Source organism: Natator depressus, chromosome 23 (assembly GCF_965152275.1).
Source record: "Natator depressus isolate rNatDep1 chromosome 23, rNatDep2.hap1, whole genome shotgun sequence".
Taxonomy (NCBI): Eukaryota; Metazoa; Chordata; order Testudines; family Cheloniidae; genus Natator; species Natator depressus.
In genome coordinates this window covers 20,445,110-20,467,344 of record NC_134256.1, presented here as the reverse complement: position 1 = coordinate 20,467,344, position 22,235 = coordinate 20,445,110, and the positions used below count along the sequence as shown (strand labels likewise).

Sequence of the window (22,235 nt, the reverse complement as noted above, 5' to 3'; positions counted from 1 at the left end):
CCGGGCGCTGCACCGATCCCCACCCCCCCCACCGAGATCAGGGCCCCGTGGTGCCGGGCGCTGCACCGATTTCCCCCCCCCCCACCGAGATCAGGACCTCGTGGTGCCGGGCGCTGCACCGATTTTCCCCCCCCCCCACCGAGATCAGGGCCTCGTGGTGCCAGGCGCTGCACCGATTTTCCCCCCCCCCCACCGAGATCAGGGCCTCGTGGTGCCGGGCGCTGCACCGATCCCCACCCCCACCCCCCACCGAGATCAGGGCCTCGTGGTGCCGGGCGCTGCACCGATCCCCACCCCCCACCGAGATCAGGGCCTCGTGGTGCCGGGCGCTGCACCGATCCCCACCCCCCACCGAGATCAGGGCCTCATGGTGCCGGGCGCTGCACCGATCCCCACCCCCCCGACTGAGATCAGGGCCTCGTGATGCCGGGCGCTGCACCGATCCCCACCCCCCCCGACCGAGATCAGGGCCCCGTGGTGCCGAGTGCTGCACCGATCCCCACCCCCCCGACTGAGATCAGGGCCTCGTGATGCCGGGCGCTGCACCGATCCCCACCCCCCCCACCGAGATCAGGACCCCGTGGTGCCGGGCGCTGCATGGGAACCGTGATCATAGGGCAGGAGGGGTTAGAGAGGAACTGGGCTGAAGGAAGGGATTGAGGGGGGAGTTGGGGGATGGAGGGGGAGAGGAGCTGGCCTATAGCTCAGTGGGGGGGCGGGGCATTGCCCCATTCCCCTCCTCCCCCGGCATTGCTCAGCCCCTGTGGCCCGTGGCCCAGGGCCCAGCTCTCCTGTGGGGCCCGGCTGCCGGTCCCTGACCCGGCCCGGGGGTCTGGCTGATGCCCCATGAGCTGAGCGATGCTGGCCCAGCGGATCTCACCCCTGCGACATCCGGGCTACGTCAGGGCCGGGCTGGGCCGAGCCGAGCTGGGAGGTCTTATAGCCAGGGCTAGGGGGAGCCGTGTAAACAGCGAGCCAGAAGCAAAGGGACTGGCCCAGCCAGAGCCCCAGGACCCCAAACAGCCCCCGGTGGGGCGGGGGGAGGGATGGACACAGAGCCTTTCCCCTCTGGGGGGGTCCCATCTGGCCCCAGGGCAGGGACTGGCTGGCTCAGGGGGGCTGGGAATGGGGCCCGGGGCCTTTCCCCTCTAGGGGGGGTCCCATCCGGCCCCAGGGCAGGGACTGGCTGGCTCAGGGGGGTGGGGAATGGGGCCTTTCCTCTCTCCCCACGGTGGCTGAGCTGGTGGGGTCCTCTCTTCTGATGGAGCCCCCTACTTCCCGATCTGCCACCGCCCCCCTCACTGGGGCCACCTTCCCTTCACTGCTCCTGGCCTCCCTCCTCCAGCTTTTCTTTTGTCTTGTCCTTTTCTTTTGTTTCTTGGGGCTGGGATCCTCCCCTGCCCCTCGCTTTTGCTCATTCAGCTTTCAAGCGCCTCTTTCTTTCGTGGTTTTTTCTTTCTGTCTTTCTGTGTCTCTCTCACGGGGTCCCCGGATGCTGCTCTGGATCTGCTCCCCACGCAGCCAGGCAGGACTCTGGGGGAATCTCCTCTCCGGGAGCAGCCTGTCTGCAGGACACACAGCTCCCCCGGCTCCACCTTCCTGGGTCTGACCCCGGAGCCTCCAGCCTCCCCTGTCCCTCCGGGCGCTTCCCCCAGCGAGTCCACTCAGGCGGGGTCCTGGGGGGGCCAGAGGGTCCTGCCCCCCAACTCCGCAGTCAGACGTGACTCAGCCAGCCAGTAACACAGAAGGTTTATTAGACGACAGGAACATGGTCTAAAACAGAGCTTGTAGGTGCAGAGACCAGGACCCCTCAGCCGGGTCCATTTTGGGGGCCAGGGAGCCAGACAACCACGTCTGCCCTTCCCTCCATGTCTCCAGCCAGCCCCAAACTGAAACTTCCTCCAGCCCTTCCTCCTCTGGGCTTTGTCCCTTTCCCGGGCCAGGAAGGCACCTGATCCCTTTGTTCTCCAGCCCTTTAGCTCTCACCTTGCAGGGGGGAAGGGCCCAGGCCGTCAGTGGCCAGGAAACAGGGTGTCGGCCATTCTCTGTGTCCAGACCCCTGCACACACCTGCCCTCTAGGGCTCTGCAAGGATCATACATCCTTATCCCACCACCTAGATACTTAAGAACTGCCTAGGGGAAACTGAGGCACCCCCACACTATTCAGAGGAAACATTAAGAACAGTCCCGCTTCATCACAGTCTCCATTCATTCTTCCTAGTTTTCATTTTTCCAAGTTTTTGGTTTGTTCTCGGGTTTGTTCTAGGTTTTCATTCCGTCTCTGGTTCTTTCTCGTGTTCCACAAATTCTTCTTAGCTTTTCATTCATTCGTTCCAGTTTTTCATTCATTTTTTCCTGGTTTTTCATTTGTTTTTCCTCATTTTCTATTCGTTCTCTGGTTCTTTCTATCTTTTCATTCGTTCGTTCCAGTTTTTTCATTCATTCTTCCCAGTGTTCATTCATTTTTCCTTGTTTTTTATTCATTCTCCGGTGCTTTCTAGTGTTTCACAAATTCTTTCTAGCTTTTCATTTGTTCCATCCAGTTTTTCATTTATTCTTCCTGGCTTTTCATTCGTTTTTCCTCATTTTTTATTCGGTCTCTGGTTCTTTCTAGTGTTTCACAAATTCTTCTTAGCTTTTCATTTGTTCTTTCCAGTTTTTCATTCATTCTTCCCCCCTTTTCATTTGTTCTTTCGTTCTTTTGAGTTTTTCACTTTTCCCTTCTCCCTTTTTACTGATGGGTACTTTCCATTTCTTCCTTTGCTCCCTCTGCGCCCCTAGCCCCTTTTACATCACCCCCTCTGCCCTGCTGGTCTGTGGCCAGGGTCAGCTGCCTGCCCCTCCACCCTCCCCCCCCCCCCGCATCAGCCCCGTCGGGGGCAGGAAGGGTGTAAATATTTAGATTGGAGCCACCTGGAGGCCGGGCTGAGCCATCCGTCACCCCCTCGCCCCCGACAGCTGTGCCCAGCCCTGGCCTGACGCAGGCTCGGATGCGGGGGATCGGAAGTGCATCCTGGAACGTGCTTTGTATGGGGTGGGGGGGGTGGATATTTGGGATGGATGGAGGGTGTCGTCATGGGGGGTGACCGGCTTCCTCATGAGCTGGGCCCGGCGGCAGCCGGCAGAGAACGCAGGAGTCCTGGCTCCCAGCCCCCTGCTCTACCCACTAGACCCCACTCCCTTCCCCTCCCCAAGCCAGGAGAGAACCCAGGTGCCCTTGCTCCTGGCCCTTGTTTCTCGGGCCGGGTGAAGGGGTCCCCCATAAAGAGCCCCTGCCCGCAGCTGCAGGGCACATGACAGCACATTCCTTTCGGATGAGATCGAAATTGCAAGTCATCAAAGCTGGGGGGAGGGAGGCTGGGGAGCCCGGGGGGCCCTGGGGATGCGGGTTGGGGCGGGCCTGGCTTGGGGGTCCCCTGGGGATGTGGGTTGGGGGGGCCCTGGCTTGGGGGGCCCTGGGGATACTGGCGGGGGGGGGTCTCTTGGGACAAGCTGGGGGGAGGGGCTGGATGCTCAGCTGCAGGCAAGTGCGAAGTTGCATCAGGGGCCAGCTTGGCTCGGGCAGCGGGGGGCAGCTGGGGTCATGTTTTCCCTGGCACCGCGCCCGTGCGTGTCAGGCAAAGTCCCAGCGAAGCTGAACCCCAGTCCCCCCGATGACACACAAACGCCAGCCTGGTCTGGGTGAGCCACGGCCCGGCCTGAGCGCTGAGCCCGTGGGTACAGATGAGTCTGCAGAAACCGGTGCGGGCACCGCCTGTCTTCAGGCCCCAGCCTGGGCCCGTAGTGCCAGGGGTAGGCACGGCTGGGGCGTCGGGACCCGGTGTGGGGCCCATAATGCCAGGGGTGGGCATGGCAGGGCTGGGGCGTCGGGACCCAGTGTGGGGCTTGTTATGCCAGGGGTGGGCATGGCAGGGCTGGGGCGTCGGGACCCGGTGTGAGGCCCGTAATGCCAGGGGTGGGCATGGCAGGGCTGGGGCATCGGGACCCGGTGTGGGGCCCGTAATGCCAGGGGTGGGCATGGCAGGGCTGGGGAGTCGGGACCCGGTGTGGGGCTTGTTATGCCAGGGGTGGGCATGGCAGGGCTGGGGCATTGGGACCCGGTGTGGGGCTTGTTATGCCAGGGGTGGGCATGGCAGGGCTGGGGCGTCGGGACCCGGTGTGAGGCCCATAATGCCAGGGGTGGGCATGGCAGGGCTGGGGTGTCGGGACCCGGTGTGGGGCCTGTAATGCCAGGAGTGGGCATGGTAGAGCTGGGGCGTCGGGACCCGGTGTGGGGCCCATAATGCGAGGGGTGGGCATGGCAGGGCTGGGGCGTCGGGACCCGTTGTGGGGCCTGTAATGCCAGGGGTGGGCACGGCAGGGCTGGGGCATTGGGACCCAGTGTGGGGCCCGTAATGCCAGGGGTGGGCATGGCAGGGCTGGGGCGTTGGGACCCAGTGTGGGGCCCGTAATGCCAGGGGTGGGCACGGCAGGGCTGGGGCATTGGGACCCGGTGTGCGGCTTGTTATGCCAGGGGTGGGCGTGGCAGGGCTGGGGCATTGGGACCCAGTGTGGGGCTTGTTATGCCAGGGGTGGGCATAGCAGGGCTGGGGCATTGGGACCCGCTGTGGGGCCCGTAGTGCTGAACGTGGGCATGGCATGGCTGGGGCACCGGGACCCAGCGTAAGGCCCACAGTGCCAGGGATGGGCATGGCAGGGCTGGGGCATCGGGACCCGGTGTGGGGCCCTTAGTGCCAGGGGTGGGCCCTTGGCACAGTGCCCAAAGGGGAAGGTGGTGTGGGTCCATGGAGGCCGGGCCAGCTGCACGACTTGCACCAGGAAGGGATGGGAGCTGCCCATGCCAGACCTGGGAACTGGGCACAATCGGGCGCATCCCTGCAGCCCAGCCTTTGGCCTACTGGGCGCCCCCCTGCCTGGCCATGAGGCAAAGCCAAATATTTATATTTTCATCGGCTCTGTTTACTGTTTGAGAGCCAGGAGATGAACCTTGAGAGAACCCAGGAGTCCTGGCTCCCAGCCCCCCCAGCTCTAACCCACTAGAACCCACTCCCCTCCCAGAGCCAGGGATAAGGACCCAGGAGTCCTGGCTCCCAGCCCCCCTACGCCCCCGCAACCACCAGACACCACGTTCCACAATAAACTAATCCTGTTAGCTGTACACACGCAACCGGATGTTGTGAGGTTTTGCAGATGTTCTGAGTAGCTGCTTTAACACCCACACACCCACAGTGCAGGCCCTGGCTCCTCCAGCAGGGGGCACCAGGGACACACACACAGCGTAGGCCCCGGCTCCTCCAGCAGGGGGCACCAGGGACACACACACAGCGTAGGCCCCGGCTCCTCCAGCAGGGGGCTCCAGGGACACACACAGCGCAGGGCCCCGCCCCTCCAGCAGGGGGCGCCAGGGACACACACACAGCGCAGGGCCCCGCCCCTCCTGCAGGGGGTGCCAGGGACACACACACAGAGTAGGCCCCGGCTCCTCCAGCAGGGGGCTCCAGGGACACACACACAGCGCAGGACTCCGCCACTCCAGCAGGGGGCGCCAGGGACACACACACCCCGCAGGGCCCCGCCCCTCCAGCAGGGGGCTCCAGGGACACACACACAGCGCAGGACCCCGCCCCTCCAACAGGGAGCGCCAGGGACCCACACAGCGCAGGGCCCGGCCCCTCCAGCAGGGGGCTCCAGGGACACACACAGCGCAGAGCCCGGCCCCTCCGGCAGGGGGCGCCAGGGACACACACAGCGCAGGACCCCGCCCCTCCAGCAGGGGGCGCCAGGGACGCGCACACAGCGCAGGACTCCGCCACTCCAGCAGGGGGCGCCAGGCACCCACACAGCGCAGGGCCCCGCCCCTCCAGCAGGGGGCACCAGGGACACACACAGCGCAGGACCCAGCCCCTCCAGCAGGGGGCGCCAGGGACGCGCACACAGCGCAGGACTCCGCCACTCCAGCAGGGGGCGCCAGGGACCCACACAGCGCAGGGCCTGGCCCCTCCAGCAGGGGGCTCCAGGGACACACACACAGCGCAGGACCCCGCCCCTCCAGCAGGGGGTGCCAGGGACGCGCACACAGCGCAGGGCCCCGCCCCTCCAGCAGGGGGCGCCAGGGACACACACACCGCACAGGGCCCCGCCCCTCCAGCAGGGGGCTCCAGGGACACACACACAGCGCAGGACCCCGCCCCTCCAGCAGGGGGTGCCAGGGACGCACACACAGCGCAGGGCCCGGCCCCTCCAGCAGGGGGCTCCAGGGACACACACAGAGCGCAGGACCCCGCCCCTCCAGCAGGGGGCGCCAGGGACGCACACACAGCGCAGGGCCCGGCCCCTCCGGCAGGGGGCACCAGGGACACACACACAGCGCAGGACTCCGCCCCTCCAGCAGGGGGCGCCAGGGACGCGCACACAGCGCAGGGCCCCGCCCCTCCAGCAGGGGGCGCCAGGGACACACACACAGCGCAGGGCCTGGCCCCTCCAACAGGGGGCGCCAGGGACACACACACCCCGCAGGGCCCCGCCCCTCCAACAGGGGGTGCCAGGGACACACACACCCCGCTGGGCCCCACCCCTCCTGCAGGGGGTGCCAGGGACACACACAGGCTGCTCTAGCCCGGCCTGTTCTGCGTGAGCACTTTCGGGCCCAAAGTCCCAAGTCCCCGGGGATGAAATCATTGTGCCTACGTGCCCTGGTGGTGGGCATGGCCACAGGCCTGAATGAGCGACTGGGGCAAAGGGGATGGTGGTGAGCAAACCCAGGAATCCTGCCTCTCCCCTCCCCCCCACTCTAACCACTCGATTCCCCACCCCCTTCCCAAGCCAGGGAAAGAACCCAGGTGTCCTGGCTCCCCGACACACGCTCCCATTCTCTGACCACTGGACCGCCATCTTCCCCTTCCCCCAAAGAGCTCTGGTCCCACAGGGATGGGTGGTGGTGTGAACCCCGAAAAACAGTGGGGGGCGGGCAGTGTGGAAGGATAGCTGGCAGCAGGGGTGTCTGGAGATAGGGGAGGGATGGTGGTAGATGGTATCTGGGTGTTGGGGGGCCCAGGAGGGATTGGGGGGTTAGGGTGTTGGGGGACCCTGGAGGAAGGGAGGGAAGGGGGTATGCAGACCCTGGAGAGATGGGGAGATGGGAACCCTTGGGGGGGGGGATCCCAGAGGGATGGGGAGGCTGGTGACCCTGGGGGGAGGGCAGAACAGGAGTGCAGGGGACCCTGAAGGGGGGATTGGGGGGATCCTGGAGGGATGTTGGGGATGGGAGGGTGGGGGGCTGGAGACCCTGAAGGGAGGGCTGGGGACCCCGGAGGGATGGAGGCATGGGGACGTCTGGGGGAGGGAAGGACGGAATGGCTGGGGACCCTGGAGGGGGGGGTATTGGGGGTTCCCCAGGGGGCTAGGGACCTGGAGGGAAGGCAGAACGGGAGTGCAGGGGACCCTGAAGGATTGCGGGGGTGGGGGGCTGGGGAGCCCAGAGGGATGGGAACTGGAGACCCTGAAGGGAGAGCTGGGGGCATGGGGACCCCGGGGGGGCAGGAAGGACAGAGGGGCTGGGGATCCTGGAGGGGGATGTTGAGGGATCCTGGTGGGGGCGGGGGGCCTGGGGACCCTGGAGGGATGGTAGTTGGGCGTGAGGGTGCCGGGGGACCCGGGGGCGCTGGGCTCCCTGGGGGATGGGGACCCCGGATAGGAGGATGGGGGCCTGGGGAACCCAGGGGGATGGGGGATGGGGGACCCCGGCCGCTCCTCCCCCCCTTCCTTTCCCCGAGTTGCATCAGGTTCCTTTTATGTGGCCGCGGCTGGCCGGACGCTCCGCGAGTCAGTGACCAGAGCGGTCCCATGACTCAGGCCCGCGGGGGGGGGGACCCTGCCCGGGGGGATAAATAGGTGCCCAGGGGACCCGCCGGGCTCAGAAAAACAGGAGCAGCCAGAGACGGGCCGGGACCCCCTCGCACGTCTCCCGCACTGACCTGCCAAGGAAACACAACTCACCCCCACTGGGCTGCCTGCTGCAGCTTGGAGCATAGCTACTGTCGGACGCCTGGGTTCTCTCGCCGGCTCTCGGAGAGGAGTGAGGTCTAGTGGTTAGAGCCGGGGGGGGGGCGCCAGGACGCCTGGGTTCTCTCCCTGGTTTGGGCTCGGATCCGGCACTGCCTGTCAGCCCTCGGCATGTGGGGTAGCTCGACCCCCGTCCCAGCGGAGTCCTGGCTGCTGCTGGCTGCCCTGATGTGGGGGACCCGGCCCCCCGCTCCCTCCCAGGCCGCCCCGCTGCAGAACTCCAGCCCCCTGTACCAGTTCGACGGGCAGGTTCGGCTCCGACACCTGTACACAGCTAACACCCACACGCAGCTGTACCTGGAGATCACCCCGCAGGGCGAGGTGCGCGGGGCCCCCGACCAGACCCCCTACAGTGAGTACCGGTGGGTGATGGCGATGGGCGGGGGGAGGGCAGTTGAGAACCAGGACTCCTGGGTTCTCTCCCTGGCTCTGGGAGGGTCTAGTGGTTAGAACAGGGGAGGGCTGGGAGCCAGGACTCCTGGGTTCTGTCACAGGCTCTGGGAGGGGAGTGGGGTCGAGTGGTTAGAGCGTGGCCGGGGCTGGGAGCCAAGACTCCTGGGTTCTCTGCCTGGCTCTGGGAGGGGAGTGGGGTCTAGCTGGTTAGAGCAGAGGAGCAGGGCTAGGAGCCCGGACGCCTGGGTTCCCTTGCTGACTTTGCTCTGCCTCGGGTGCTGCAGGTCTGATGGAGATTAAGGCGGTGAAGCCTGGTGTGATCCGGATGCAAGGGATGAAAACGCTCCTGTTTCTGTGCATGGATCCCAGCGGGCATCTGCATGGGGCGGTGAGTGGAACCCCGGCAGCAGGGGGCAGGGATAGGGTCTGGGGGGGTTAGCTAGATGGGAGAGGGGGACACACAGCCAACCAAAGGGCCCCTCCAGCCCTGCATCTCTCCCCCTCTCTGCCATCCTGCCTCTGCGAGGGGAGGAAGGGGGTCTAGTGGTTAGAGCAAGGGGGGCTGGGAGTCAGGACTCCTGGGTTCTCTCCCCGGCTCTTGGAGGGGAGTGGGGTCTAGTGGTTAGATCGGGGGGGGGGCACTGTGTCACGGCACAGGCTGGGAGTCAGGACTCCTGGGTTCTCTCCCCGGCTCTGGGAGGGGAGTCGGGTCTAGTGGTTAGAGTGGGGGGAGCCAGGACTTCTGGGTTCTCTTGTGAGCTCTGGGAGGGGAGTGAGGTCTAATGCTTAGAGCAGGGAGGGGCCTCAGACACAGCTGCTCACCTGCACCCCTATAATCTCCCTCCCCCGCAGAGCTCATACTCGGAGGCCTGTAATTTCCGGGAGAAGGTTCAGCGCGATGGGTACAACCTCTACTTCTCTGAGACCCGCAACATCCCTGTCAGCCTGAGGCCTGCGGAGGGGCCCCCTGGGGGCCGGGGGCACCCGGCCCCCCGTCTCTTCCACTTCCTGCCCATGGTCAGCCGGGTGCCGGTGGAGCCCGTCCTGCTGGAATACGACTTCTACGGCGACCCGCCGCTGGATGTGGAGTCCTCCGACCCCCTCAGCATGATGGGCCGCCTCTCCCGGGTCCTGAGCCCCAGCTACATCTTCTGAGAGCCGGGACTCCTGGGTCCCCTGCCAGGCTCAGGGAGGGGAGCGGGGTCTAGTGGTTAGAGCAGGGGGGCGCTTGGAGGCAGGACTCCTGGGTTCTCTCCCTGGCTCCGGGACTGATTTCCCCTGGACTGGGACCTATGGACGCCAGCACTGAGTAGACTGATGCAGACAGTGGTCCGTGAGACGCAGCGCCATCGGTCCTACGGGCCGATTCCCACCAGCTGTATTTGGTTCCAATTTTTTTACATATTTAATAACTTATTTATTAGCCAGATGGGTTTATTTATTGAGCGGGTTCGTGGAATCCGTGGCTGGCTGGGGTGGGCAGGCGAGGGGATTCCTGCTATTTATTGGGGCATCGTTCCAGGACTGGCTATTTATTGCGGGGTCCGTGGTGGCTTCGTGGCCAATGGCTTGAGAATAAAGAACTGGTGTGAGCCAAACCCGCCCTGGGTGTCCTGGTCTCTGTGGGGGGAGGGGTACGATTTCTGGGTTGACGCAAAGTCCGGGCTTGGAAAAGGGAGTTTGGGGCAGGACGAACCGGTGGAAATGAGGCCGGGGGCATGACCGAAAGCGAGTCCGGGGACCCAACTGGTGCAGTGTGGCACAGCGCCCCCTAGTGCCGCCCAGCGGCCCCTGCTGAGCCCCCCCGCCCTGCTCCCTGCAGCCCAGCGCCGCCTTGGGGCATTGCGGCCAGCCCTGACCACGAGGGGAGAGCGCCTCCTGCTGATCCTGTCTTCTCCCTACACCCAGCGGCCAGCTGGGAGAGCGCGGGACACTTCCACACATGCTGCCGCCTCCGTATTGCCCCAGCTGCCCCACTCGGCCGCGTGGGGTGCGGGGGGGGGGGGGGGGAAGCGACAGGCCGACGGCCCAGGAGGGCCCAGAGAGCTGAGAGCCGCCTGTGAGCAGATTCCCTGCTTCGTAACAGCGAGAGCCTGGGGAGCGAGAGGTGGGGGCTATGGGGCTAGCTAGTGGGGGCTATGGGGTTAGATGGGGGGCTATGGGGATTGTTAGAGGGGGCTATGGGGCTAGATGGGAGCTATGGGGCTAGCTAGAGGGGGCTATGGGGATAGATGGGGGACTATGGGGATAGAGGGGGCTATGGGGGTAGATGGGAGCTATGGGGCTAGCTAGAGGGGGCTATGGGGATAGATGGGGGGCTATGGAGATAGTTAGAGGGGGTTATAGGGTTAGATGGGGGGCTATGGGGATAGTTAGAGGGGGCTAGGGGGGTAGATGAGAGCTATGGGGCTAGCTAGAGGGGGCTATGGGGATAGAGGGGGGCTAAGGGGCTAGCTAGAGGGGGGTATGGGGCTATCTGGGGGGCTATGGGGTAGCTAGTGGGGGCTATGGGGTTAGATGGGGGCTATGGGGATAGTTAGAGGGGGCTATGGGGCTAGATGGGAGCTATGGGGCTAGCTAGAGGGGGCTATGGGGCGAGCTAGAGGGGGCTATGGGGATAATTAGAGGTTACAGGGATAGAGAGGGGCTATGGGGATAGCTGGGGGGCTATGGGGATAGATGGGGCTATGGGGGTAGCTAACTGGGGGCTAGGGGGCATTTGGGGTGGCTATGGGGGTAGCTAGATGACAGATGACTGCAGGGGATAGCTGGGTAGAGCTTGGTCACTTTGGCCACTAGGGGTCAGTGTCCCCCACTGCATGGCACCCCCAGCCCGGCTGCCCGGGGCCCATCTGGGTTCTGAGCCAAGGGGGTGGCTGTGTAGGGGGCTGAGAAGCAGCTGCTAGGCAAGACCTCGATCCCCCCCCCCCCCCCGCCCTTTGTGCCGGGCTCCCCACAGCGAGGTTACCAGCTGGTCTTGAACTCAGCTCCCATGGAGTCACCCCCATCCTGGGTGGAAAATGGGGCCAGGGCTGGGTTAGCAGGGGGCTGCGGGTCAGGAGTGAGGGGCACCTGTAGGGCTGGGGGGGTGGGAGGGGGAGAGGCATCAGTGCTAGGATGGGGGTGGAGTTTGCTTGTTCAAAGCTCCTCCTTCGCAATTCCTCACCAGCATCGGGGCCAGCCCTGCCGGCCATAGGGAAGTGCCCCCTGTCAGCCGCCCACCCCCTCCTGCAGCCCAGCACCCCCTAGCGCTGCTCTGGGTCTGGGCATGTCTCTGTCCATCTCTCATGGAGATCCCCCAGCCCGCAGACAGTCCCAGTGTCACCCCTCCCCCTGATAATACAGCGCTGGGCGTCTGGGGCCCATAACCAGATGCCAGAGTGGGGAGAGTGGAGCCAGACTAGGGGGCAGGCAAGCAGGGTGGGGGACATGGGGCCTTTTCCTTTCTGGCTGCACCTATTCAAGCCCGCCCAATTCTCAACTCTAACACACTAGATCCCCGAGCCAGGGATAGAACCCAGGAGTCCTGGCTCCCCCTCCTCCCGCTCTAACCATGTAACACTGGGGAAGGGGACGGTCCCATCACTTGGGAAGTTCCTATGAGAAGACCACTTGTAGGTCATTGGCTTCTTGTGACGAAGTGGGACTGTTCTTAATGTTTCCTTTGAATAGTGTGGGGGGTGCCTCAGTTTCCCCTAGGCAGTTCTTAAGTCTCTAGGGGGTGGGGTAAGGGTGTATGATCCTTGCAGAGCCCTAGAGGGCAGGTGTGTGCAGGGGTCTGGACACAGAGAAGGGCCGACACCCTGTTTCCTGGCAACTGATGGCCTGGGCCCTTCCCCCCTGCAAGGTGAGAGCTAAAGGGTTGGAGAACAAAGGAATCAGGCGACCTCCTGGCCCGGGAAAGGGACAAAGCCCAGAGGAGGGGGTTGGGGGGCTGGAGGGAGTTTCAGTTTGGGGCTGGCTGGGACATGGAGTGAAGGGCAGACGGGGTTGTCTGGCTCACTGCCCCCCAGAATGGACCCAGCTGAGGGGTCCCATTCTCTGCACCTACAAGCTCTGTGTTAGACCATGTTCCTGTCGTCTAATAAACCTCTGTGTTACTGGCTGGCTGAGAGTCATGTCTGACTGCGAAGTTGGGGGGCAGGACCCCCTGGCCCCCCCAGGAACCCCGCCTGAGCGGACTCGCTGTGGGAAGCGCACGGAGGGGCAGAGGATGCTGAATGCTCTGAGGTCAGACCCAGGAAGGTGGAGCCGGGTGAGCTGTGTGTCCTGCAGACAGTCTGCTCCCAGAGAGGAGACTTCCCCAGAGTCCTGACTGGCTTCATGGGGAGCAGTTCCAGACCATCGCCCGGGGACTCCGTGACACTTCTCCATATGCCACCCATCCTGGCCAGGGGATCTTAGGCATCCAATCCCAGGCTGACTGGACCAATTACAGTGGGTGGATCCTGCTGGCAACCCAGCCAGGTACCGGTTGGCCCCCTCCTTGATGTGGTTGTGGAAGGAGAATTCCTGGAGGATCTCCTATTGGAGACAGAGGTAGAAGGTCCAGGACCAGGGATAGCCCATGAGCCAGACATGTCTGCTTGTGCAGGCACCTGTCCTTCTCCGACATCCCGTTGTGTAGCCTGTCGTCTTCCCCTGGGACCCTCTGGACCACGTCGCCGGAGAGCACGGCCAGGATGATGCGGAACAGCGACACCAGCTCCCGGTGCCTCTCCGGGAGAATGTAGGCCTGGGGCTCATTCACCTTGGCCAGGGCGTAGAGGGTGGCATGTTCCTCCCTTTCGTTCCCCCGGTGCCCAATGGAGTTGACAGTCCACATGCCTTGTTCCGTTTTGGTAGCTGTGATGGATGGATGGGAACATTGGGTGGAAGGATGCATGAATGAGAACAATGGGTGCAGGGATGGATGGATGGATGAGGACATTGGGTGAAGGGATGGATGAATGAATGAGGACGTTGGGTGGAGGGATGGATGGATGGATGAGGACATTGGGTGGAGGGATGGATGGATGGATGGATGAGGCTGTTGGGTGGAGGGATGGATAGATGAGGACGTTGGGTGGAGGGATGGCCGGTTGAGGACATTGGAGGGATGGATGGTTGGATGAAGATGTTGGGTGGAGGGATGGATGGATGGATGGATGAGGACGTTAGATGGAAGGATGGGTGGATGGATGGAGGGGTAGAGGGCTGGGGGTGGGGATGGATGGATGAAGAGACAGACAGATGGATGGATAGGTGGATAGAGGGCTGGGGGTGGTGAGAGATGGGTGGATGGGAGTGGGGACAGGTGGATGGCGGCTGGAGGAGTCGGTATCTTTGGTCAGAGAGGGGCCAGGACAGTTTCTAGGTGGGGAATCTCCCTCCCTTTCACATTGGTGAGGTGGGATTTGGGAGCAGGCTGCTTCCTCCTGCTCCCATCTGGGTTCCAGCTGGGGCGGCTCCAGCTGCAAATATTTGCTGCAAATATATAACAGTGGTGGCAACAGTGATCTATACAGTTACAGATTATGTTAATAATGTCACACACCCCTTCCCCTGAGGCCCCGTCTCAGGCCCCACCCCTTCCTCCTGAGGCCCCACCCCCTGTTCGCTCCGCCTTCCTTCTCCCTCCATCGATCACTGCTTTGCCCCTCCCTGGGTGGGTCGGGGGGGACTCACCTGCAGAGCTGGGCCTGGGAGCTGCAGCCCCTCCGATGTGGCTGTGCTGGCAAGTGGGGCTTGCTAATACCCTGGGGGGAGCTCTGGGGGGCTTGGGTATGTCACCCTGCCTAGCGTGTCTAACATGTCACTGAAAGCTTCCTGACGCTCCCCCCCACCTCGTGCCCAGAATTTATGCATTAGACATTTTGTATAGCGAGCAGAGTTTTTAAATAACTTCTCACTTTACTTGACCTATTTGCTGGTGGGAGCCAGAGGACTGGGCTCCAGTAAATGAGGCTGGGTGATTTCTTTTTTCCAGCTGCTGCATAACTAGGGTTGGGGATCAGGAGCCCAGCTGGTGACTGGTTGGTGAATCTAACCACAGTTTGCTGTAGTGAAGTGAGCTGTAGCTCACGAAAGCTTATGCTCAAATAAATTGGTTAGTCTCTAAGGTGCCACAAGTCCTCCTTTTCTTCTAACCACAGTGTTAACCTCCAGGTTTGGGAGAATCCGCGTGCCTGTTTGCAGTCTGCCCTGCACTTGGCATTTTCGGTGTGGGCCACCCAAGGCACCTCAGCTCACAACAGATCAGTAATAAACAGGGGCCTTGAGACGGCAATGGAGGGGTGGAAGCGGCCGGAGACAAAGCAAATTTGCACTTCAGCAGAGACGAGGGAGAAGAAAGAGCCTGGGGCCAGACGTCTCCACCTTGACCGCTCGAATCAATGTTGTTTGAGGGGGAACCCTCACAAAAATCCACTCCAGAGGACAACTGGGCTATAAAAGGGAGGGACACACATTCCCCCCCACCCAAAGCAGCTCTCCTTCTCGTGCTGTTTTCACCTAAGATGACAAATGAACCCGCCCGTTGACCCAGCCTGTGGATCTGGGGACCTGGGGTGAGGATCTGACCTGGACCCCAACCCGGCTTGCTAAGGGTGAGCTCCGAGGAAGCGTTTTTATCATTTGTTCTGACTTGAACACCTGACACTTGTGCTCACTCAAACCCGGCCTCCGCCACGTGAAAGAAATGTGTGTTTCTCCAGCTCAGCGAAGCCCGAGCTGCATTTAAACCGAGCGGGTTGGGAGAACTCCAGTTAAAGTAGCAAACGGTCGCATACGGACCCCTGATGGGAAAACGGGCCTTTCATATCGGGACTGGCCAGGAGAGGGCTGGAAGGTGCAGGTCACATGTTCTGGGGAAAATCCGGGACAGGGCGGGTGTCGGGGTCACCCCACAGGTGCCAACCCAGGCTGGTGGAAGCCACAGCGTGGCTGGGGACGTGCGCTGATAGGCTGGTTGTGAGTGACCCAGGTCGGGAGAGCCCGGGGCTATGGGGCAGGCGGTGCCGCGGCTCTTTGCTGGTTCGGGTTGCAACCCGGGAGCGTGACTCTATGTCTTGTCCACACGATTCCCGGCTGGGGTTGACGAGGCGGCCACGGGTTGCTGCCTGGTGCAACACCATCAACAGCAGCCCGGGAAGGGCTCGTGACCCGCTCCACCCTTGCCGGGCCTCTAGACGCTGGCCCCTGTGTTAATTAACCCCAAAGTAACACTTGGAGCCCCTGCAGCCGCAGCTGTCCCAGAGGCAGATTTCTCCCTGGCTGCTCTGGTGAGCAGAGCTTGCTAATACCCTGGGGGGAGCTCTAGGGGGGCTTGGGTTCGTCTCCCTGCCTAGCGTGTCTAACATATAAATTCTGGGCCCGGGGGAATGGGGCAACCTTAAGCTTTCGGTGCTCGACACCAAACCTCCAGGGCACACCCAGTCCAGGAGCTGTAACCATATCCCCGTGGCCAAATACTGCGACCGCCCCGTAACCGCTGGCTTTGCAGCTGCAGGGGACTTTTCAGCGCTCTCCAGCACGACATTCCCAAGAGTTTCCAGCTGCTCTGCACGGCCCATCGGCTTCCCAGGGGAAATATTCTTATGAGTGTCAATACGATGTCACTGGAATATGCTTTATGCACAAGGTCTCTTGTAAGGTATCATTACAAAGCTCAGGATCTACTGAGTGTGGTCATCCCATTCGTTTGAATGTATCATTCTTGTATCTGAAACTAGAAATATGAAGTTAACTCTGAGGTTGGTGTCACGGGGTCCCTGGGCGATGCTCTGGAACTGCTCCCCGTGAAGCCAGGCAGGACTCTGGGGAAGTCTCCTCTCTGGGAGCAGACTGTCTGCAGGACACACAGCTCCCCCGGCTCCACCTTCCTGGGTCTGACCTCGGAGCATTCAGCCTCCTCTGCCCCTCCGTGCGCTTCCCACAGCGAGTCCGCCCAGGCGGGATCCTGGGGAAACCAGAGGGTCCTGCCCCCCGACTCCGCAGTCAGACGGGACTCTCAGCCAGCCAGTAAAACAGAGTTTTATTAGACGACAGGGACATGGTCTAACACAGAGCTTGTAGGTGCAGAGAACAGGACCCCTCAGCTGGGTCCATTTTGGGGGGCAGTGAGCCAGACAACCCCATCTGCCCTTCACTCCATGTCCCAGCCAGCCCCAAACTGACACTTCCTCCAGCCCCCCAACCCCCTCCTCTGGGCTTTGTTCCTTTCCTGGGCCAGGAGGGCACCGGATTCCTTTGTTCCCCAACCCTTTAGCTCTCACCTTGCAGGGGGGAAGGGCCCAGGCCATCAGTGGCCAGGAAACAGGGTGTCGGCCCTTCTCTGTGTCCAGACCCCTGCACACACCTGCCCTCTAGGGCTCTGCAAGGATCATACACCCTTATCCCACCCCCTAGATACTTAAGAACTGCCTAGGGGAAACTGAGGCACCCCCACACTATTCAGAGGAAACATTAAGAACAGTCCCACTTTGTCACAGTCGGCTTGTAACTATGCAAAGTGTGGGCCATTAATGGTGGCTTGGAATCCTGATGGCTCCTGTTGACGAGGACAATTGGTGGTGGATGGCTCTGTTTACTTGCGAGCCTCCACTGCATAGACGCGGGTCAGTCCTGGAGGAATGGAGGGGGGCTCACAGGACATGTGGCCATGGCACCTGACCCTGGAATCCATGTTTAACCTGGTGCTTTTCCACTTAGGAGGGGTGGGGACCCAGAGAGAGACAAAGGATTCCCGCCTTGTGCCAAAGCTACATAAGTCCCAGTCTTATTAATCTCTCCTCATACGGAAGCCGTCCCACACCCCTGATCACTTTGGTTGCCCTTTTCTGAACCTTTTCCAATGCCACTAGATCATTTTCGAGATGGGGCGACCGCATCTGCAGTCATGTAAGGCGTCGAGAAACTTTGTCTCTGCAGCCCGTCCTGAGGTGATGCTTGTATGCTTGTGTCGGGCTACTTGTCGTGTGGGAAGGATGGATGGGTCCCAAAGTAACGAATCAAGTAAAGAGCTGCAGAAACAAAACCGAAATTCTCTCCAGAGAAAGAAGCCCCAAACCTTCCCACTGGTCGGCTGGTAATCAAGTATTGCAGGGGGTTAGAGAAGGCCTCAGAGGAAGGGAAGTAGCCAGGATAAACCTCTTCAAACTGGGTTTTTGCTAAGGCCAACAAGTTTGCTAACAGGTATAAAGAGAGAGCCAGGAACCTGAAGGCACTTTGTCAGATCCTGCCTGATCACGCTGGAACACTCCCTACGAGCATCTCCTCCCTCGGGCTGGCCAGGTTGTAAGTGCCCTGATCTCGGGCATGTAACTAGCTTGTTCCTGGGGGCTTATCCACACTGGCAATTTACGGTACTGAAATGTTCTCGCTCAGGGGGGTGAAAAAACACACACACACACACACACACCCTGAGCGCAGTGAGTTGCAAACAAATAACCCAGTCCCATGGAATCCCCTGCTTTTAACAAATAACCCAGCCACCAAGCGGCCGGCCCTGGGCTGGATCTTGTATGCCGGCACGTCCCACTCCGTTGGGAACGGCAAGCCGTGGCCTTCCGGGAGTAGCCAGTGTCTGGGGCTGGGTAACTTCAAAGGGGCTGGGGGGCTGGGCAGCACCGAGGGGTAACCCGCAGCGGCAGGGGCCGGCGAGGCCTGGCTGAGCCCGGGGCTAGGAGCAGGGTTTGGATGACAGCTGCTAAGCCCACAGTCCTGGGAGAACCGGTATGGCTCCGGATCCCTCTGACCCTGCTGCGGCACCCGGTTATTTCCTCTTCCTCTTACCAGTGTTCAGACATTAGATCCAGCCAGCTGTCCTGGGTGGGACACTCTGCCTGTCATCATCCCCTCCCCTGCCCCCCCAGGGGCACAGAGACTGAGGCTTGCTTTGTCAGGGAGGAAGGCTGGGGGTTGGGTCTGAGGAGGAAATAGGGGAGCCAGGACTCCTGGGTTCTCTCCCTGGCTCTGGGAGGGGAGTGGGATCTAGTGGTTAGAGCAGGGTGGGGCTGGGAGCTAGGACTCCTGGGTTCTGTCCCCGACTCAGGGACCCTGTGTCAGTATCTACCCCACCCCTCGAAAATGGACAGAGAGAGAGACTGGATAAGGAGGGATACTCTGACCTGTTCCCTTAGGGACCCCACTCTGCTGGCGCCCCTCACTCCTGACCTGCAGCCCCCTGCTAGCCCAGCCCTGGCCTCACCCCAACCCTTCCTCCACTTTTCTGTGCTGACAATCTGAATTCAGGGGCGCAGGTGGGAGCCCAGGGCTGGACTAGCAGGGGGCTGTGGGGCGGGACTGAAGAGCAAAGGTCAATGCACCTGATTTGTTTCCTTCTGGGTTCGTGCCAGGCCCTTAGGGGATTTTGATGTGCACGATGCCATTGCAGCTGTAGGGAGTGGTGAGACGGGGTCCGGGTGTGCTGGAAAAGTGACAGTCCTGGCTTGTCAAGTCCTTCACTGCCTGGCACATCCACCACCTCTGAGCCCCGGGGGGGAGCTCCCACCCCCGCCTGCTCTAATCACTAGACCCTGCTCCCCTCCCAGAGCCGAGGCGAGAACCCAGGCGTCCTGGCCCGACTATTTCATGAAGAGATCTACTCCCACGCCTAGTTCCTCACCCTCCCTGACTGGCATGGCATGCCCCAGAGAGCCCCAGGCCCTGTGCTGGGGAGAGGCAGGCAGGGCTAGGCAGGGCTAGGCAGGCCCAGGGGCAGCTGGCTGGATTAATGTTTAAGCGCTGATAAGAGCACAACTGAAAATAATTGGCTGACGCAGAGTCAGAGGGAGCCGGAGCCGGAGCCAGAGCTGGAGCTGGAGCCTTGCTGGGGAGAGCAGGCGGGAGCGGCCGCCCCTGGTGCCCACCTCACCAAGGTAAGAAAGGGAGAGATCCCCTACCTAGAAACTGTCCTGGCCTGTCTCTGACCAAAGATATGGAGCCTCCTGGCTGGCTGGCTCCACCCCCAGCCCTGTATCAACCCACCTACCCACCCACCCTTTCCCCTCCCCAACCCTCTATCTACTCGTCCATCCATCCATCCATCCATCCATCCATCCACCCATCCCCAAACCCAACTCTCTGTCTACCACTCCATCCATCCACCCTCAACCCTCTATCTACCCCTCCATCCATTCTTCCCCAGACCCAGCCCTCCATCTAACTCTCGAACTTGCTGTCCTTCCCCATCCACCCATCTGTCCATCCCCAGACCCAACCCTGTCTACCCCTCCATCCATCCACCCATCCCTCCTCAACCTTCTATCTACCCATCCATCCATGCATGCATCCATCCACCCATCCATCCTCAACCTTCTAGCTATCTACCCATCCATCCATCCACCCACCCACCCATCCATCCATCAATCTACCCATGGTTAATCGATCATATATATACAAATGATTGCAAAGTCCTTGTATCAGGTTTGTAACAGTGATGTTACAGGCTGCTGGCTTGTAAAATCTCTCTGGTAATCTCCAAAAGATTGGCAGGTCCTCAGTCCATAATTCAAGAAACTCCTTTCAGTTGTAAATCCATTGTCCAGAGAATCAAAGCAGGAAAGAGGCAACATGGAGACATCTCGGGCATCTTTTTATCTCCTCTGCCATGTGCACAGAAATGCCTCCTCTCTCAGAGCAGACTGTCACCAGGGAAAGAAGCTTACACAGCTTCCACCTGCCTGGGTCTGATCTCGGAGCATTCAGCATCCCCTTCTCGCACCATGCACTTCCCACAGCAAGTCCTCCCGGGCGGGGCTCCTGGGGAAGCCAGAGGGTCCTGCACCCCAACTCCGCAGTTAGACGTGACTCTCAGCCAGCCGGTAAAACAGAAGATTTATTAGTCGACAGCAACACAGAGTAGAACAGAGCTTGCTATCACAGAAATCAGTGACTTTCAGCCAAGTCCATCTTGGAGTCCTGGGCCAAACGCCCTGGACTCCCCTTCTTCCAGTCCCCACAAGCAGACTGCCAGCTTCCAGTGACCCAACCTCAGACACCCCCTGTCATAAATATAAAGGGAAGGGTAAACACCTTTAAAATCCCTCCTGGCCAGAGGAAAAACCCTTTCACCTGTAAAAGGTTAAGAAGCTAGGATAACCTTGCTGGCACCTGCCCAAAATGACCAATGAGGAAACAAGATACTTTCAAAGCTGGAGGGGTGGGGGGGGAGAAACAAAGGCTCTCTCTGTCTGTGTGATGCTTTTGCCGGGGACAGAACAGGAATGGAGTCTTAGAACTTAGTAAGTAATCTAGCTAGAGATGCGTTTGATTATGATTTCTTTAAATGGCTGAGAAAATAAGCTGTGCTGAATGGAATGGATATTCCTGTTTTTGTGTCTTTTTGTAATGTAAGGTTTTGCCTAGAGGGATTCTCTATGTTTTGAATCTGATTACCCTGTAAGGTATTTACCATCCTGATTTTACAGAGGTGATTCTTTTACTTTTTTTCTTCTATTAAAATTCTTCTTTTAAGAACCTGATTGCTTTTTCATTGTTCTTAAGATCCAAGGGTTTGGGCCTGTGGTCACCTATGCAAATTGGTGAGGATTTTTATCAAGCCTTCCCCAGGAAAGGGGGTGTAAAAGTAAGGGAGGATTTTGGGGGGAAAGACGTTTCCAAACGGGCTTTTTCCTAATAATAATAATACCGGTTAGACGTTTGGTGGTGGCAGCGAAAGTCCAAGGGCAAAGAGTAAAATAGTTTGTACCTTGGGGAAGTTTTAACCTAAGCTGGTTAAAGTAAGCTTAGGAGGTTTTCATGCAGGTCCCCACATCTGTACCCTAGCGTTCAGAGTGGGGAAGGAACCTTGACATGGTGGCAGAACGGTGGGATTAACTTGAAATCATTTTGAGATCAATGTGAGATTTTTTGAACCAGAAACACAGATTTTAAAAGGGAATTTTTTTCCCCTTTGGGCTGCTGGAAAGCAGGTTTCCAACTGGAAGCAGTTGGGTTTTTTTTCTCTGCTTGGGGCCAGAGCAGAGAGAAAAGGGAATTGTCTTTTGTGAGCTGGAGTTTTCTCTACCTAAAGGCAGGGTAGTTAACCTCCTGCAGGGAAATTCACAAGTCTTCACAGACCTGAAGTTTTTTGTTTTTTTTTCTTCTCCTAAGAGCAACTAGAGGGGTTTTCTGTCTATTTGCCTGGAGACAAAGGTGTTAGGGTTTTTTTTTTAGGATTTCTCTGTAGGCTGACAATCACTATCAGAGAACACAGGTATCCGGACAGCACAGCAAAATTTTACAAGCCAAGTTTTTTTTGTTTTGGTTTTCTTTCTAACTCTCATGTGTAAAGTTAGTTAAAAACAGAGAGGTTAGGATGACAGACTCCATGGTTCAACAAAAGCTGGAATTAGCCAGATTTGAGGCTGAGGAAAAACAAAAGGAATATGAAAGACAGATAGAACTCATACGGAAAGAAATGGAGGCAAGGGAAAAAGAAAGGGAGGCTGCCTACAGGAGGGAAATGGAGGCAAGGGAAAAAGAAATGGAGGCAAGGGCCAAAGAAATGAAGGAGAAAGAAAAAGAGAGGAAGCATGCACTGGAGATGGAGAAGGCAAAGGCTCAGCAGAATATACCAACCAACCCTAGAAATCCTTCTCCAGGTACCACTTCCCATCCCAGAAAGTTCCCCACCTACAAGGCAGGCGATGATACCAAGGCCTTCTTAGAAAACTTTGAAAGGGCCTGCCTTGGGTACAGCATCTCTACAGACCAATACATGGTAGAGCTGAGGCCCCAGCTCAGCAGACCCTTAGCTGAGGTGGTGGCTGAAATGCCTAAGGACCACATGAACGAG

General features: G+C 60.1%; 1 protein-coding gene across 1 annotated transcript; it reads left to right on the top strand.

The window, feature by feature from the left end:
* The first annotated feature begins 7,976 nt into the window (after window positions 1-7,976).
* Window positions 7,977-9,878, top strand: FGF21 (fibroblast growth factor 21). The gene is made up of 3 exons (XM_074937830.1): window positions 7,977-8,414; window positions 8,740-8,843; window positions 9,308-9,878. Exons 1-3 carry the CDS (start codon window positions 8,174-8,176, stop codon window positions 9,608-9,610), a joined length of 648 nt encoding a protein of 215 aa, XP_074793931.1. The 5' UTR covers window positions 7,977-8,173; the 3' UTR covers window positions 9,611-9,878.
* The last annotated feature ends 12,357 nt before the right edge of the window (window positions 9,879-22,235 follow it).

Bases quoted from the DNA above. Each gene is read 5' to 3' on its own strand.
- FGF21 (XM_074937830.1), top strand. From the start codon at position 8,174: ATGTGGGGTAGCTCGACCCCCGTCCCAGCGGAGTCCTGGCTGCTGCTG. The intron at 8,415-8,739 runs GTGAGTACCGGT...CGGGTGCTGCAG, and splicing joins CCCCGACCAGACCCCCTACA to GTCTGATGGAGATTAAGGCG. The intron at 8,844-9,307 runs GTGAGTGGAACC...CCTCCCCCGCAG, and splicing joins GCGGGCATCTGCATGGGGCG to AGCTCATACTCGGAGGCCTG.